The sequence below is a fragment of the Plecotus auritus genome (assembly GCF_963455305.1).
Source record: "Plecotus auritus genome assembly, chromosome: 1".
Taxonomy (NCBI): Eukaryota; Metazoa; Chordata; class Mammalia; order Chiroptera; family Vespertilionidae; genus Plecotus; species Plecotus auritus.
Window position 1 is genome coordinate 194346938 of NC_137770.1, and position 17947 is coordinate 194364884.

Sequence of the window (17947 nt, forward strand, 5' to 3'; positions counted from 1 at the left end):
AAAGTGACTGGCCATCTGCAAGATCAGATCAAATTCATTTCCCACTGGCTTCCTGATATCATTCTGTGCTAGGCATGGAGAAGTGTCCCCATATGTGTGTTCTATTTAAATCCCCTAAATTCTTTATTGATTTCTGATAACTTATTGTTTTGTTTTGGAGTGCTTTTTTTTTTTTTTTTTTTTTTTTAAGAATAGTACATGCTCTAAATTTAACATATTTTTTTCAATTCTAGATTTAAAACATTAAAATTGTCAAATATTTAATAAAATTTTGAATAATGGTAGAAATACAATCAAATTTGGAGATAAATATAAAAGCATACTTACTTTTGGGTCCACGCTGAGAATTTTCCTGTCTCTTTTGTATTTGAAAAGCAAGCCTTCTGGATTATCAGCAATCACTTGATAATTGGGAGTTGAATTCCAAACAGCAATTTGACTGTCCCAGTTGTAAAAGCTATAAAAATAAATATTTATTAGGAATTTGTATGTATAATATATTAAATTGACAAATATATTTCAGAAAATATTTGGGAAAGTTCAATTGCAAGATAAGTGGATCAAATCATAATCTGTATAACCATGTAGATCACATGTGCTTAAAATTCTTGCAGAAGAGTTTAGACTGGGTTATTCTCAAATCATTTACATATTTCTCAAATCAGATACATATTTATGGATATTTTGCATGATTTCCTGCTTTGGATACTCTAGCATCTAGGTCTATTCCAGTATAGTATTATATTCCCAGGAAGTCAAGAAGAAAATTGATGCAATTTAAAGCTATTTTTTCCAGCTCGGACTCTTTAGGGTATTAAGAATATTCAGGGTATTAAGAGACTGTTTACTGAAAGGAAAGGCAGGCTAAGTTTATCATCTCTTTTCATTCAAAACAAATGAATTCATTTCTTTCAGGCTATATTTTTCAATAATATACTTCCTGGGGAGTGAGGAAACAATTTGCATCTGATAGGTTCCCATAGGCCAGGCATGAGGTAATGTATTTGATCACAACCCCTATGAAGTAGTTCTCATTTTGCAGACAAGGCTAACAGACTAGCATAGTCAAGGCCCTGAAACTAATATGCCATAAACTAATATTTCAATTAAGATCTGTGTTTTTTTCAAACATGTGTTCTTTCTATTGTTCAACATTGCCATCAGTTTATCCTTTTGTTGTTGTTGTTTATCTATGAAAACGCCTATTTTTCCATGTCTTATTTTATACCTACTTGTCAAAAATGAATATAATATTGTCATATGGGTTGGAAGAAGAATCCTCAATATACTTATTTTACATGTCTTATTCCTGTTAACACATTTCTAATATTATGCTAATAGGGTCAAATATTAATGCATTTCTAGTCCTATATAATAAAGAGGTAATATGCAAATTGACCCTCATGCCCTTACACAAGATGGCCACCCCCCTGTGGTCACAAGATGGCCACCACAAGGTGGCCAGCAGGGGAGGGTAGTTGTGGGCGATCAGGCCAGCAAGGGAGGGTAGTTAGTGGCGACCGGGCCAGCAGGGGAGGGCAGTTAGGGGTGACCGGGCTGGCAGGGGAAGGCAGTTGTGGGCGACCAGGCCTTCAGGGGAGGGCAGTTGGGGGTGACCAGGCTTTTGGGGGAGGGCAGTTAGGGATGACCGGGCCAGCAGGAGAGGGCAGTTAGGGGTGACCAGGCTGACAGGAGAGGGCAGTTAGGGGCGACCGGGCTGGCAGGAGAGGGCAGTTGGGGGTGACCGGGCCAGCAGGGAGGGCAGTTGGGGGTAACCAGGCTGGCAGGAGAGGGCAGTTGGGGACAATCGGGCCATCAGGGGAGCAGTTAGGCATCGGTCAGGCTGGCAGGCAGGTGGGCAGTTGGGAGCCAGCAGTTCTGGATTGTGAGAGGGATGTCCGACTGCCAGTTCAGGCCCGATCCCACAGGAATCGGTCTAAACTGGCATTCAGACATCCATCAAGGGGTCCCAGATTGGAGAGGGTGCAGGCTGGGCTGAGGGACACCCCCCCTTCATGCACGAATTTTGTGCAACGGGCCTCTAGTATGTCTAATATTATCCTATTTCTGTGTTGTTTTGCCCTCTATTACTCTCTTCATTTTGAAAGAGGTTTTATTGATTAAATTCATTCTGAATTATATTGTTTTCTGAGGCATCGACTTTTGTGCTATTACCGGAAAATGTAATGTTTACCCTCAACTTTTTCCATACTCAGAAAGAACTTCGGAGGGCATATTAGTGATAACTGTTTCTCTCTCGTCCCCCACTACTATTTCTATGTCCAGGACATAGGATATAGGAGTGTCTGCCCTTTCTAAGTCACAGAGTTAGGTGAAGTGGTTTTGTAACCATCTTTGTCTGTTTAGTTAGTCCTCCTTTAGAGAGCAAGAATGATTATTTAAAAAGGCAAAGATGGTGGTGAATTGAAGAAAGGAGTTGAGCATTCATGGTTTGTAGGTTTTCACTTTAGCTAGCCTTCATACGTGAGATTTGTCATGGCAGGCTTAGCCTCCAGGAAGGTGATGGTAGCTAGCAGCCTATATATAGTATTGGTGATAAATTAATTTCACTGGTGAAGGTGTTAGGAGCCAGTTTGACTATGCACCCAAGCTAGATTCTTGAATTCAATTTAATACATAACAGAAAATCATTTGACCTCCATCTTACCAACTGTTCAGTTAGGAGGTTGCTAAATTGGAATAGGAAACATGGGTGTGATTCTAAATCTTTCATATAATTCTAAATAATTATTTACGAGATGTATAGATATAAGCAATCCCAGTAAAATGCTTGAGTCACAGCTATGCTTGGAAGTAGCATGGCTTATATCATACATTCCTATCTTGTTTCTCAGATCTAAAATTAAAAGCCTTGTTAAAGTCCAAGTAGCCTGTCTGTGTGTGTGTGTGTGTGTTTCATTATATAAAAAGCTAATTTGCAGGGCTCTTTAATTTTTATTTTATTGTGGTAAGAACACAATAGCAGATTGACCCTTTTACAAAATTTTGAAGTGTATAATACATTACTGTTGACTGTAGGTACAATGTTGTACAGTAGAGCTCTATAACTTATTCATCATGCTGAACTGAAACTTTATGCCCATTAATTAAATCCCTAATTTCCCCTATCTCCAGTGCTATTCCACTCTTTGATCCTATGAATTTGACTATTTTAGATACCTCATGTAAGTGAAATTATACAGTATTTGTTTTTTGGTGATTGACTTATTTCATTTTGCATAATGTCCTCCAGGTTTATCCATGCTATCTCATATTTTAGAATTTCCTTCTTTTTTAAGGCTGAATAAATATTCCATCGGATTTATAAGCCATATTTTCTTTATCCATTCATCTGTCAATGGGCATTTAGGTAATTTCCATGTTTTGTCTATTGTGAATAATTTCTTTTAGATCACATATAGTTGAGTGTTTTGTGTTTTTTTTTTTTTTTTATTCATCTAGCCACTCTATGTTTTTTTTTTTTTTTTTTTTTTTTTTATCAAGGAGTTTAATCCATTTACACATAAAGTAATTATTGATAGGAAAGGCTTATACTCTTGGCTTTTTATTGTTTTCCATTAGTCTTGAAATACTTTTGTCTGTTTTTCCTCTCTTACCGTCTTCCTTTTTGTTTGTTGATTCTTTTATTGATATGGTTTGAATAATTTATTATTATTTTGTGTATCTGCTTAAAGCATTTTTTTGGTAGTTACCTTGGGGTTTACATAAAATATCTTCTAGTTTTAACAGTAAATTTTAAGCTGATAATAACTTAAGTTCAATCACACATGCAAACTTTACATTTTAAATGCTCCCCCACATATATTTTATGTTATTATTGTCACAGTTTACATATATTCATAGTATGTATATTTTAATATATTTTAGTTATAGTTATTGTTGAACTTTTACCTTTTAACTTATAATAGAATTAAAAGTGATTTAAACACTATCATTATAGTAATACAATACTCTATTTGTTTACTGGTATATGTTTACCTTTATCAGTGAGTTTCATACTTTCTTATGCTGCCATATTTCTGTTTAGCATCCTTTCATTTCAACTTGAAGAACTCCAGTTAGCATTTCTTGTAAGGTAGGTCTAGTAATGATGAACTCTCAGAGATTTTCTGTTTTGGGAAAGTCTTTATCTTGTCTTCAGTTTTGAAGGACAATTTTGCTGAGTATAGCATTCTTGGTTGGCCAGTTTTTTTTCTTTCAGTACTATGAACATATTATTCCACTCCCTTCTGGCCTACAGGTTTCTTCTAAAAATCTGCTTATTTTCATGTTAGTGTGTCCTGTGGATATAATAATTCACTTTTCTTCTTTCAAAATTGTCTATTTGTCCTTGATTTTGTCAATGTGATTATAATGTGTCTTAATGTAGATTTCTTTTGGATTTATTTAATGGTATTCCTTTAACTTCTTAGATCTGAATATCCATTTCCCTTTTCAGATTTGGGAAGTTTCCAGCCATTATTTTTTTCTTTGAGTAAGTATTCCTGTCCCTTATCTCTATCTTTGGGAATCCCACAATGTGTATATTGGTCCCTTGAGGATGTCCCTTAAATTTTCTTCACTCTTTTTCATTTTGTCTTCTTTTAGCTTTTCTGACTTATTCCCAATAAAAAGCCTTTGAGTTTATTGATCCTCTCTTTGGTTTAATCCAGTCTGATATTGAAATCCTCTAGTGAATTTTTTTAGTTCAATTATTGTGTTTTTTAGCTTCATGATTTCTGTTTTGTACCTTTAAATATTTTCTGTCTCTGCTGAATTTCTCAGTTTGTTTTTGTACTATTTTCTTTATCTCAGTGAGCATCTTTATGACAGTTATTTTGAATTTTCTTTCAGGTAAATCATACTACTCATTTCTTTTGGATCAGTTTCTGGAGATTTATCTTATTCCTTTTTTAGGGAACATTTTTGTCCAATTCTTGATCTTTCTTGACTCTGTTTTGAGGCCCATACATTAGACAAAGCAGGCCACTCTCCCAGTATTCATAGACTGGCCTCATACAGAAGACCTCTACCAATCAGCTTGGCAAGAGATTCTGGGGGCATCTTCCAACTTTTCCCTCCCCAGGCAGAAACAGGCTGCTGTGGGCTTTGTATGCTTGTTCTGTGATGATCAGGAGGTAGAATCTACAGTGCCTACCAACCCATACCACCGTCTCCATTTTCCCCTAGGTGGATAGACTGTACAAGACACATCAGAGCTCCAAGACTGGCAGAATAGAAACCAGTTCTCTGGGGAGTCTCCTCAGAAATGTTGGGGATCTGGACATATAAACCAACCCCTTCTTTTCCTGGGAGAATTTGGCTGCTAGGGGGTTTCCTTTTGATCATAAGGTACAGCAAGAGGTGTCCCAAACCTCTCTACTAGCTTTGGTAAGGCTGGTTTTGCATTTGCCTGGGGTGTGCTGGAGCCTTTCAGTTAGTTTTTGGATTTCTCACAAAGGGAATTTGTCTGGGGATTGTTGCCAAATATGTGTGTTTGTACGGAGAAAGAGTTTCCTACTCTGCTACTTGCTGATGTCACCAATACAGATGCAGAATGGGCTAATGCATATTTCAACCTTAATTCCACTCATTTTAAGCCACCTACATTCAGATCCTCACTCTAGATATTGTCATGACCCATAACTCTATTTAACTTTTATTGACTCCTGGTATTCTTTTGTTAGTTCATGTACACCACTAATTTGGCTTCACTGAGGCCTTAGGTTCCTGGCTCTCCCTTTCTATACTAATTTACAACAACTAGCTTTTTTTTTTTTTTTTTTTTTTTTTACTTATCTACAATTTATAAGATACTTTCCAGCAATTACAAATTTTTTAGTTATTTGAGCTTCTTTATATTGAAAAATACCAGCTTTAGATTGATCCAAATGTTTGATTTCACTGTTCCTGCATATGATCTGTGATAATTATTGCTGAATTTAACATACTGTATACTATTCATATAACTTTAAATTCAAAATATATAGCTGTCATTGGATTCTAGACACTGCAGAGTACTTTTTTGTTTCTAGTTATCTTCCTTTATCATTCATTACATTGTTTCCACTCTCCAATATCTTCACTTTCTTCCTTGTTCTCAGGTGATCTCACCTCTTACTTTATTAAGAAAATAAAGTACATTAAATGGAAACATGACAAACATCCTGTGCCATCACTAGCAAAATTCTTCACATTGACAGTGTTCCCTACTTTTTTCCATTTTCAGCTCAGAAGAATAAGTGCCCCTCTTTCTTTCCAAGATAAAAATCATCTCCATGTGTGGTCTGAATTTTATTCCTTTTGCCTCTTTAATTACTTTCAACAACTGTCCAAAATTTCTTTTATATTATCAAACTCACCTCACCACAAAACCTTTCCCCAGAACTAGCAAATACTTATAAATGATCCCAACTAAACAAAGAGCAGGAAAAAAGAGAGAAAGAAAAACAGAGAAAATAAGTAAAGATAGGTGAAAGAGAGAAAAAAGTAGAAGAGGAATAAAGAGGGTAAAGGGAAGAACAGAAAAGAGAAGATTAAAAAACTTAACTAAACTTAGATCCTCTCCAGGCTGTTACATTTTTTTCCTAAGACATCATAATTAAGCCTATCTTCTCTATACCAATCTACCTTCTTCCTCTCAGTTCTCTTGCCTGTTCCATAACATCTGCTCAACTGTACTTGACTGGGATCAACCATAAACTCCTAAATCTCAGCATATCAAAAGCTAAGTTTTTCTTTCCTACTCTCTAAATTTATTTATCCTTGCTGTGCTGTCTATATCAATACATGACACTCAAGAAATGTGTATTTATTTAATAAATGATGTATACCCATCTCTAATATTATTATGTATGATTCAATTGGTTATATTATTTTCTGTTATTATAGAATTAAAATAAAGAAGTAGCAAGAATAGTCATTTTTAAAGGAAATTAAGAGAACTTAACTGAAATATTGATCTGGGACTTAGGAAATATAAACCCTGATGCAATAATTTAAATTTTCTCTTATCTAAAGTTCAGAGGTTTAACTATATATTAAAAAGATTCTTTATAATGCTAATATTTTACTGTTGTAAAAGCCATCTTTGATTCAGTAAGTTCTTACACGTTATTTTGATTTACATCTCATTGTTCACATCTTGAAAATACTTATAGAAAACTTCAAACACATTGTATTTACAATATATAGAAGAAGGTAAAAGATAATTTTATGAATGATTTAAGGTTTTAGTAACAAAAGAACAATTTTCCATTTTCTTCCTATGATAAACATCCTAGAAATTGTGCATTTTAGTGCACAAGTATAAGAATATACTTATACACAATATATACAAATAAGTTCAAATAATAAAATGAAATAAATGTGGAAAGTCTGTTCATTATGTGATAAGGGGGCCTCAATGTATGCTTTTGAAAACAATTACCTGTTTGTCATCTATTTAACATGATAACTCCTGGTACAAGAGAAAATATTTTGATGACATCATAGGGCAACAAAGCTTTGGACTACCAGGGGAAAAATATAAAGCCATTTCTCCAGAATACGGTGTTTACCCTAGTTTTGCTAAATATGTTCCTTCAAATGGAATGGAAAGGGCATACTTATGGAAATTGTTAAAACACAAGAATACAATGTTAGCTAGATTTTTTAAAAAGAACATAAAATATATTTAAAAGCAAGCTAAGTTCTTAGGAGTTAATACAGAACAAAAATAATGATTATAACAACTCCTGTACCCAGTATATAAAGCATAGAGAAAAAAATTAAATCCCTACCAAGTGAGCATGAAATTTGATATCACAGAGAACACATCACTGAAAATTAAGTTGTTTTCATGTAAGAGATTGTTCCAGTGAATATAAACAACAGTTTATAATGATTAGGAAGAATTTTTTTGTTTCAGACTCCATCAATAATGGAAACTTTTTGAATTTTATGCAGTTGGACCAGTAGGCATTTAAGTACCTAAAACTTGCATATAGGTATAAAGTTAAAACACAGTTTAGTTGAGAGAAAAAGAAAGAAGAAAATATTTATAAAATATAATTTTTAGGATAGAGACACATTTATATTTAAAGGAAATCTGTAAACACAAATAGCCTTAGAAACTTAGAAAAATAGCTTTATGGAATAAAAAGATTTTATTGAGAATGAAAATCCAGGAGATCTATCAATCACGGTAATTAAGTGTTAAACATTATTGTCTTTTTTTTTAAAATCTGTGTAGATAGCCTGAAAGTAGAATGACCTTATAATTTTATTGTCCAAACTAGGATCTTTTTGAGAAAGAAGTGGGCTGCTAGTAACAACTGTGCCAAGACAACAAGGGTAAGCTCAGATGATGCTGGGCAGACTGAGATATGTGGTTTCCACACCTACAAACCATTTAAGCACTTTTATTTTAGAGTTGATTTGACCAAAGTTTGTGTAAAATCTTTTCAAATTTTTCCATAGATTTGCCAAAAATATGATAAAGATGTTGAAATAATGCTAAAATGTGTTCTCATGGTTGATCCTTTTTATTTTATTTTATTGCTATGGAAAAATTATATTATGTGGAATTGCAATTGTGGTGTAGAGACATGACATTTAATGTAGAATAATAAATATTCCTATTCTTTTTCTATTTTTCAAATAATGTCAAAGCAGTAAAACATTCTATAATAACTAATCTTCTGAAGTATCATATTCCATGTAAAAATATATGTTTGATCAGTTATTTTGGTTGGTAGGAATATGAAATCTAAAGTTTAATGTTTCCATAAGTTAGTTGACTTGGCTCTTATTTGTGAATATATATTGTATTCCTAAATTAAGTCAGTTATTTAATAAATGCATATGCCAGTTGGGAAAATTAGATAACTTTTGAACAGCCCACTGTAACTATTAAAATAAGTGAGAACATTAAAAACCCTAGTGACAGATAGTCAGAAGGGTCACTCAATTCAGTTCAGTTTTGGGCATCTATTCTGTGCCCAGAATGGTCCTGAATATTTAACAATGAAAAGAAACAGTTCTTACCTTCAAGAAACTCATAGTTTGTGGGATGTCAAAAATGCAAACAAAGGATTACAATACAGTGTGAAAATAATACGATAGAAAATTTATGTAAGGTATTTTTGGACCATAGTGGTAAAAAAAGAATATATGTCTTAGTGAAATATATCTAATGAGATTTTCCTGATGGAAAGCATCAGGGCCAAGCATTTCAGAAGTTAGATTAGATAAAAACTGAAAAATGTACATACATCTCAGTGTTAACTATTATGAGAGATTTTCAGTAGTACACTGGGAGATGAGGCAGAAGGTAAATTGCTTTGGGTTGATATTAAATATGAAATGTGATTCTTAACTATCTCCTGCTCAAATGCAACAACTTTGGGTGTGCCTTCCCTGTGGAGCTAGAGTGGGCTCAGAGCGAAGGACACATGGAGAGCCAGTAAGGTTTGTTCTCCTATTACTCTTAGGCACATGGATGGAAGAGAGAGTTCATTGCCAGCTAGTCATCATTTCTGGTTTTCACTTGAGTAAAAAGACAGATGGACACCTGTTTGGCATGTTCACCAAGTCATGTGCTCTGAACCAAAAGTGTGCTGTCAAGTGGATAGAATATTTGGAAGGTGCTTGGGATACTGGACTAATTGTAATAAGTCCTCACGGGTAGAGAACAGTGTAACCCAATGGGGTATTTCTTAAGCCATTGCTAAGGAGCTCCTTGATCAGAGGAAACTTTCTTATAGGCAGAAATTCTGAGGAAGGATTCCATACCTACTTCCAGGCTCCTAAACTGTAAGCTGGCCTCCTCACTGGCTATCCTAGACCCCTGGTCGGGTAAGAGGAAAGGAGTGGGTGACAGTAACATATGTACCTATTACCAGGTCTTCCCCACCCCATGTTAGTTTCAGTTTTTATCTAATCTAACTTTCTGATTGTTCAGTCAGAGCAAGAATTAGAAATATCCTGGAGTACATCTCAGTTGCACATCTTAGAGTGAGAACCTCCAGGTCAAGCAAGAATGCCGTCTAGTTAGTTCTATAGCAATTAAGTTTTGGGCATGTAAGAAATCTTGGAGCTTTTCTTGAGTTCACCAGGCCACGTGTGTGTGTGTGTGTTTGTGTGTGTGTGTGTGTGTGTGTGTGTGTGTGTGTGTGAGTAAAAACTCAAGATGTACTAGAGATGACAAAACCAGGTGGACTATATGGCCATTTATAGAAAAGCGATGAAAGAGGAAGCACTTTTTCAAAGCAGAAACTTGAGGAGATGGGATGGGTATCACAGGGAGTCTGACCTTAATCTCATTCTCTTTCTGATACTATTGAAATTACTGTTGCTAATGTTATTCTGCATTGATGTAGTGCTTTATCATTTAGCTTTGACCTTTAAACTCTTGTTTAATGTCCAAAACAATCATGTGAGAGAGATGGGGAACAATATATATTTATTGTTATTATTAATTATTACTTTAAAGAAGAGAAGAATGAAGCTACAGAATGTTCTAGATATTATGTAGCTAAATCAGCATTCAATCTATGACTTTCAAGTAATTATTTCATTGCTTTTCTACTGTATGTCAGATTTCTCAGGTTAGGCAAAAGTCCTATATCCTCTGAAAGTAGTAAAGATTCTCCCTTGAGAGCAAACCATAGGAAGAGGAAGGCAAGGAATAAACTCCAAACAGAAAACTTTCTAAGCCAAATTGTCCATTTATAGTAAAAAAGAAGCTACAAAGAAGAAATTGTTTAATCTCAGGGAGTGTACGGAGTGATCCCTCTCAAATACTGGGCCTACTTCACCAGGGGCATTAGAGCAGGAAGAGAAACCTTGGAGCAGGTGTATGTGTGTGTGTGTCAAAACTAGGGGGATGATTGAAATAAAGCCATTCTGGGCAGCTTCTTTATGTTCTTGGCATGCTATGGATATTGTAACGAGTAGATCTCGTTGGAAAAATTACTTATGTGAGTACCAGAATTATCACTGAGTGAGACACAGTGCGCTCCCAGATGAATGGAAATGATGATCTGGTTCAGGACATCTCCACGTCCATGGTGTCATTATGGCAATTTTCCCAGTTGTAGGGCTGCTCCACATATTAGGCTCTATTTCCTGTCCATCCTCCCCCGCCCCAACTAGGCCAGCTGAGAGGTTCTAATAAGGTAAATGTTTAAGTAAATAGGGTTGGGAATGATTCCTGCTTCAAAGTAGTCCTTTTGAGCATTATTTTTTTCCTGCAGGCAAAGAGAAAAATATAGGTTGTCCCAAAAAATGTATGCACACTTTAACAGCTGATAGCTCAATTGATTTTTTTCTTTTCAAATTTAACCCATTGAAAATAATAATTATTTAAAGTGTGCATACATTTTTTGGGACACCCTGTATGTTGTCTAGAGGCCACGTGACTTAGAGCAAGGCACAAAGTTGGAAGAAGTGCCTGTGAAATCACATTGATTCATTCACTCACTCATTCATTTAAAAAAAACCCTTTAACATTAATGAAAATAATATACTATATGTCAAGCACAATTTTATGGGTTTGGGATAGAATTAGGAATAAGATATAGTCCCTGCCTTATGATTTTACTGTCTAACAGGAGAAAAGAGATAATCCAAACAACACAAAAAGCCTGGAATTCTATGGGAAAGATAGAGGAAGAAAACTTTACCCAGACTAAGGGAATGGAAGAAGAATTTAAGGATAGCTTCCTGGAGGAAGTAATGCTAGACCTAAATCTTAAATGAGTTATAAGAATTAGACAGGCTGAGGGATAGAAAAATAACCTTTCAACTAGATAAGATAGCATGGGGAATGCATGTTGTTGAGAATCAGAATGGAGAATACTGGAAGTGAAGTGGCCAACAATTCCATATCAATAGAACAGAAAGTGCAAGCAGGTGGGAGGGAAATGAGATTGGCGATATACCCAGAGAACAAGTTACAGAAGGCCTTATTTACCACACCAAATCACATTATATTTATCCTGTAGGCAATGGGAACCTCTGAGGGCTATAAACAGAAAAGTGACATGGCCAGATGTGCAATTTGGATAGATTCTTATCCTTGAAGTGGGTGGAGAATGAATTTAAGGGCTGTCAGTGAAGAGTGCAAGAAGCCAGGGGATGTTTAAATTCTGTTTCATTAATTCAGGCCAGCATTAAAAAAGATGACAGATTATGGAGTTGGAGAAAAAGAGATACAGTTAGGGGATATATAGCAGATAGCAATAATAGAAGTCATTAGTGAGAAGTGTTATAGATGACTCTTAGGTTTCTAGATTGGAGGATTGGATGGATAATGCTATCATATTAGAAGAAACATCTTTTCTTTATGCTCTAATAATTTGGTGCCAATGAGAACATTTGCCTGTGAATAGACCCTATGATCTTAGGTATATCTTAAATGTTTACTAATGTTATAGCCTATTATTGTATTGGTTTCCTTATCATTATATAATGACCACCTTTGCCCTTTATTGCAGTCTTTGGCTTAAATTCTGTTTTGTCTGATGTCAGTATAGCTACCTCTGCATGTTGTTTGCTTTTGATTCCCATATGCATGAAATATCTTTTTCAGTTTGTGTGTCCTTAAAGCAGAAGTGAATCTCTTGTAAGCAGCATATAGTTGGATCTTGTTTTGTTTTTTAAATCTATTCAGCTACTCTATGTTTTTTGATTGAATAATTTTGTCCATTTACATTTAAAGTGATTATTGATAGGTGTGGACTTACTATTGCCATTTTTTTTCTGGCTGTTTGCAATTCCTTTGTTCCTTTCTTCTCTTGTTTTCCTCCTTTGTGAATTAATAATATGCATTTATGATTAAATGTCTTTCTCTTATATTTTGTATATTTATTGTAGGTTTTTGTTTTGTGGTTACTGTGAGGTTCACATAAAACATCTTATATTTGTAATAGCCTATTTTAAGCTGATAACAACTTCAATGTATACAAGACCTCTACATTTACACATTTCCCCCATTTTTTGTTTTTGATGTCTCAATTTACATTCGATATACATAAGAGATGAGCTTAAGAAGGAAATAGAGAACTGCATATACATGTAGGAGTGCTAAGATAAGGCAATACCATGACAATCAAAGAGAATAGGAGGTATGACAAAATAACTGGGAGACTCTCCTTGTCAAATGCAAGAAAGAAATGTGAATATGAAGACCAAAACTTGGTGGCTGTTATTGGTAACTATCCTCTTAGGGCTAGTGTATATTTCTCTTAGGTTAAGGAAATAGTATAGATAAAAAATGTTTGCTGCTTCTATTGAAATTATAAGAATAAAATTCTGTCCTTTAAAAATTATTTGACTCAACACATTATTGCTATCCTAGAAGGTCTCGGCAACTCAAATTTTGTGAATATGAAAATATTTTGAACTCTTGATCAGCAGCATCATTACTCATTTTTATGTTATGAACACTGAGATATTCTTTAGGCTTATTAATATATAGTAGTAACAAGTTATTTATTGTAATCGCCTTCATATCTATGGATAAATTTATAGAATTATAATTTCCCATTATAATTCTATGTGGTAAGAAAGTATTTTCATTGAAATAAATGTCAGTATATTGGGAAGAGAAAATTATGGCATGTCTTAGGTCCTAGGGATCAGGCAGAGAAGTCAGGAAGAAAAAACTAGGTGTAAGTATGTTGTGAGGGATACTAGACACTTTTCCAGCCTCAGATACTAGAGCTGTGCCTTGATATGAAATGGCTCTGAATGCATGTAAAGGAAAAGAGATGTGTAATTTAGAGCCATATATAAATGAGCAATATGAAAACAGGTTTAGGCAGCATGGAGCTGTGATGGAGGAGCAGAATGCTGGAGGAAGAGACTTCCTGCTCTGCTATTATACCTGGAGAGGCATCTCCAGATTAGCAGTGACACTTCAGGTCATTAAAGTACCTTTCTCCAGTGGACAGGAGCCTTGTATGGATTATCAAATATTGATATTATGTTCGTCCAGGAAACAGAATCTTTTGGCAATACAAGTGAGATGCCTTTGAAAAGGTTGAAGTTTCTACGTGTAAATTACAACCCTCCTGAAAGGAAAGACACCTGAGCTTCTAAGGGTCTGGGTTTCAACTGGGACAACTTGTGGAAAGGGGTCTGGTTGGCTATTGGAAATGGTTTGGTGAGTTTGTTAAATCAAAGGATAGCAATGAAGACTTATCCCTTTGGGAACAGATATACTGGTAAACAGAATTGAAAATATCTTCTGTGATCTCTACTCTCTAATGTTGTATCCACAATATGTTATGTTGCTTGTCAAAAAGACTTTGCTCATGTAACCAAGTTTACTAATTGTTTCACTTCAAATTGAGGAGAAGATCCTGTGTTACCCATATTGGCACAAAGGCCCTTGAAAACAGAAAAAGAAGGCAAAAGATGTTTGAAAAAAAAATCAAAGCATGAGAAGAACTTGATGCATTGTTGCTGTCTTTAAGATGGAGAGGCCACACGCACCTCAGTACTATACCTATAAGGAACTGAATTCTGCTAACAATTTAATGGGCTTGAGAGTGGATTCTTCCCAAGTACATCCATTAATGAATGCAGCTCTGCCAGCTCCTTAATCTCAGCCTTGTGAGACCCTGAACTGAGAAGACAGACACACCATGCTGGACTTCTGATTAAACACACACACACACACACACAAAAACAACTGTGACATAATAAATGAGTGTTATTTTAAGCCACTAAATATAAGGCTATTTGTTACCCAGCACTAGGAAGCTAATGCACTGCATCACTGGGCTTTGGAGTTACCTTAAATAAGTTTATTGAAGAGGAAATAAATATTTTATGATAGTTGAGATGTTGGGATGTACTGCAGGCTCAACATTTATTTTGAATATTAAAAGGAATGTGGCCTCATTTTGTACTTGAGATTGGGGAAGCAGGAATATAAGTTATAATCAGAATGCGATCAGGGAGAAATAACAAAAATAACACTAAAACAACACAGGCCAAAGCAGTGAGAATCCACATAGTAGAAAAACAACCGTGGGCAGAAAGAGAAGCCAAACACTTCAAAACCTTTGAGTTTCCACTGGAAATTTTTATATTTCTGTAAATAATATGAAAAGCTATATTTAAAAACTGTCTGTCTGCCTCAACTGTACAGAACTGAGTCAAGGAAAGACGTGCTGGTTCCTCTGGACCAGAATAAAAATAGGAGCAGCTATTTGTTGGGGCCCATCACGATGAGGGTAGTAAGAATCGAGGAAGAAAAACATTACGTGGAAAGAATGAGAGCTTCTCATCAGCTATGCTTGCTCATCTGACATGTCTCAAAGGCCTTCTTCAGTCAAATAAAAGAGTGCTCTGTTTTATATTTACCAGTGAGACCATTACCTTATACTCATTCCATAAACCACTGTATCAGAACTCTTTCTACTAGACCACAATGCTACTCAGTCATGTCCTTTGCAACTGATTCTTCTCCTTCCTTTGCCACATGTTAATAGTGAATAAAAAAGAAGTGATGTTTTATCATGTTTATGAGTCATAATTTGATGAATATGAGTCATCAGTAAGTGATCCTATTATCCACCCAGTCACCCAAGGTAGAAATATGGGTCATCTCAGGCTGTTCCTCTCCCTCACCCTGCATCCTGTCTCTCATCAAGCTTCACAGATTCTATCTCCTTAACCTCTCAGGTCCATCTACTTCTCTCCAAATGCTGCAATGCACACCAATTCTTACTTGAATTAATATAAGAGTTTCACAATCAGTGCCTATGCCTCTTTGGTCTGCATCCCCTCTCATCCATTACCCCCTTGCAATCACAATTATATTTTAAAATATCATACCAGAGATTACTTACGGCTTAAAATAGTTTTCTTCCTAGCCAGAGTGGCTCAGTTAGTTGGGTGTCTTCCCATGCATCAAAAGGTTGCAGTTTGATTCCCTGTCAGGGTACACACCCGGTTTGTCAGCTCCATCCCCAGTAGGGGGCATGCAGGAGACAGCCCATAGATGTTTCACTTTCAAATCTCTCTCTCTCACTCTCTCTCTCTCTCTCTCTCTCTCTCTCTCAAATAAAATAAAATAACTTGTGTGAAAAACAAAAATCTCTCCTAACACCAATAACTTTCTAAACACACTCTGCAACTTAGCACACAAACTCTCCAAAACATGGAAACTGCAACTGCCACTTTGGCCATTCCGTGTACTCCCAACCCCATATTTCTTTTGAATGTTTTCCACTATGTGCATCTCTTTGAACATGCCATTCTGGGAAGTCCCTCTCCACTTGTGGACATGTTATTTTCCTTGCCTGGACAGTCCTCTCCACATTTCTTTTTTTCATCCAGCTAAGTCCTACTCATTCTTCAAATCTCATATCACAAAATACCTCCTATGGGCACCTACAACCTTCAGCTAGCCTAATTTATATTCCAATCTCTGGGCTGAATAGATACTCTACTACAGGAATTCAAGCCCTATCCTGTAATAATTGATTTACTATTCTGTCTTCTCAACTAGCCCTTGAGTCCCATGAAGTCAGGAACCAGGCTTTATTTGACTATTCCTGGAGCTTACTGCAGCATGTGGCACTTGGTTAGGTCCAATAAATGTTCAGCTGATTCCTCTGTACCATGAGCCTGCCATGAGCCATGTGAGTTGATGTTCATCCTCAGCACTAGCTCCTTTTTTTGCTGTGTCTACTTTCACCTTTGGTCTTCTTCTGTCCCACAAAGAGCTTGGGGTTAGGACATTATTAGAAAGTTATACATTAGTACAAAATAAAATGTCTCCTCTTTCATTTGCCAATGTCACGTACCTCTAATTGTGGGGATGCAAGCTTAGTCAGTTTTAAGAAGAGATATGTTTGAATGGGAGGGGAGGCAGTTTCCTAATTCTTCTTCAACCACATGACATACTCAGCAACCTCTTTTGTTTATTGTTTTAAAATATGCTGTTTTATATTGAAAGATTATAATGAATGGCAAAGTGGAAGGGACTTTGGTAGGTGTAATGAGAGGTTCACAGCTGGGACTCTTGTCAGTATGACCAAAGCATCAAGCATCCCTTAGAAGTTGAAGATCAGAGGCCATTACAACTGGATAAAATACAATTCATTTAAAAAATCCCTGGCTTCATAGTTAAGAAGCTGGTAAGATATGCCTTTGGCACCTATTGTATTTGACCTTGATAAGGATGATGACACCTAAAAAAGTAAACCAGCAATATTTTGTTCAGGAAAGATAAAGGAAGAAGATTAAGAGAGAACACGCTATGAATTTTACAAAGCTTCTAGAGAAATAAAAGGGAGGATATGTAAGTTACTGTTTGGCACATCCTAAGGGACTTTCTAAACCTAAAAGTAATGGAAGAAATTCTAAACAAAGGGATAAATCAACTTCACTTCATAACAATTTAAGATATTTTTATATTAAGAGAAGTCATAAATAAGAATAAAGCAAACAAACAGAAAAAATATGTGCCATACATGTCCTTAAATTATAAAACTCCCTTATAAAGTAATTTTGAAAATGACAATGACCCTAACTTTATACAGTGGGAGGGAACAAGAATAGATAGGTCACAGAAAATCAAATAATAGCCACCAAATAATTGAAATGAGTATAGTCTTTGCTAATAAAAGAAATTTAAGTAAAATAAGATGGTTTTATCTTTTAAAATGAGGAATAATTAAAAAGCGTATAATACTCCCTACAGCTAGGGTGCTGTGAGACAAACATGTTCATTGAAAGCTTGTGGGAGTGCAAGTTACTACAGATTTTTGGAACACATTTTGGTGATGTGCATACAAGCCTTATAAGTATCGACCCAGCAATTCTACTTCTAGAAATTAGAGACAAAGAGATATGCACATGAAGATTCTTCACAAGATTATTTATAATAGAAACAGTTAGAGTTAGCCTAAGGGGTTCCCAAATTCTGACTTCAATTAGGTTGTAA

General features: G+C 35.5%; 1 protein-coding gene across 1 annotated transcript in view; it reads right to left on the reverse strand.

Moving 5' to 3' along the window:
• CFAP299 (cilia and flagella associated protein 299) overlaps positions 1-17947 on the reverse strand; it is a 576588-nt gene that overhangs the window by 15649 nt on the left and 542992 nt on the right. The window contains exon 5 of the mRNA XM_080666796.1: positions 328-457. Coding sequence (XP_080522922.1) covers positions 328-457 — 130 coding nt within the window. The remainder of the gene's footprint in view (positions 1-327; positions 458-17947) is intronic.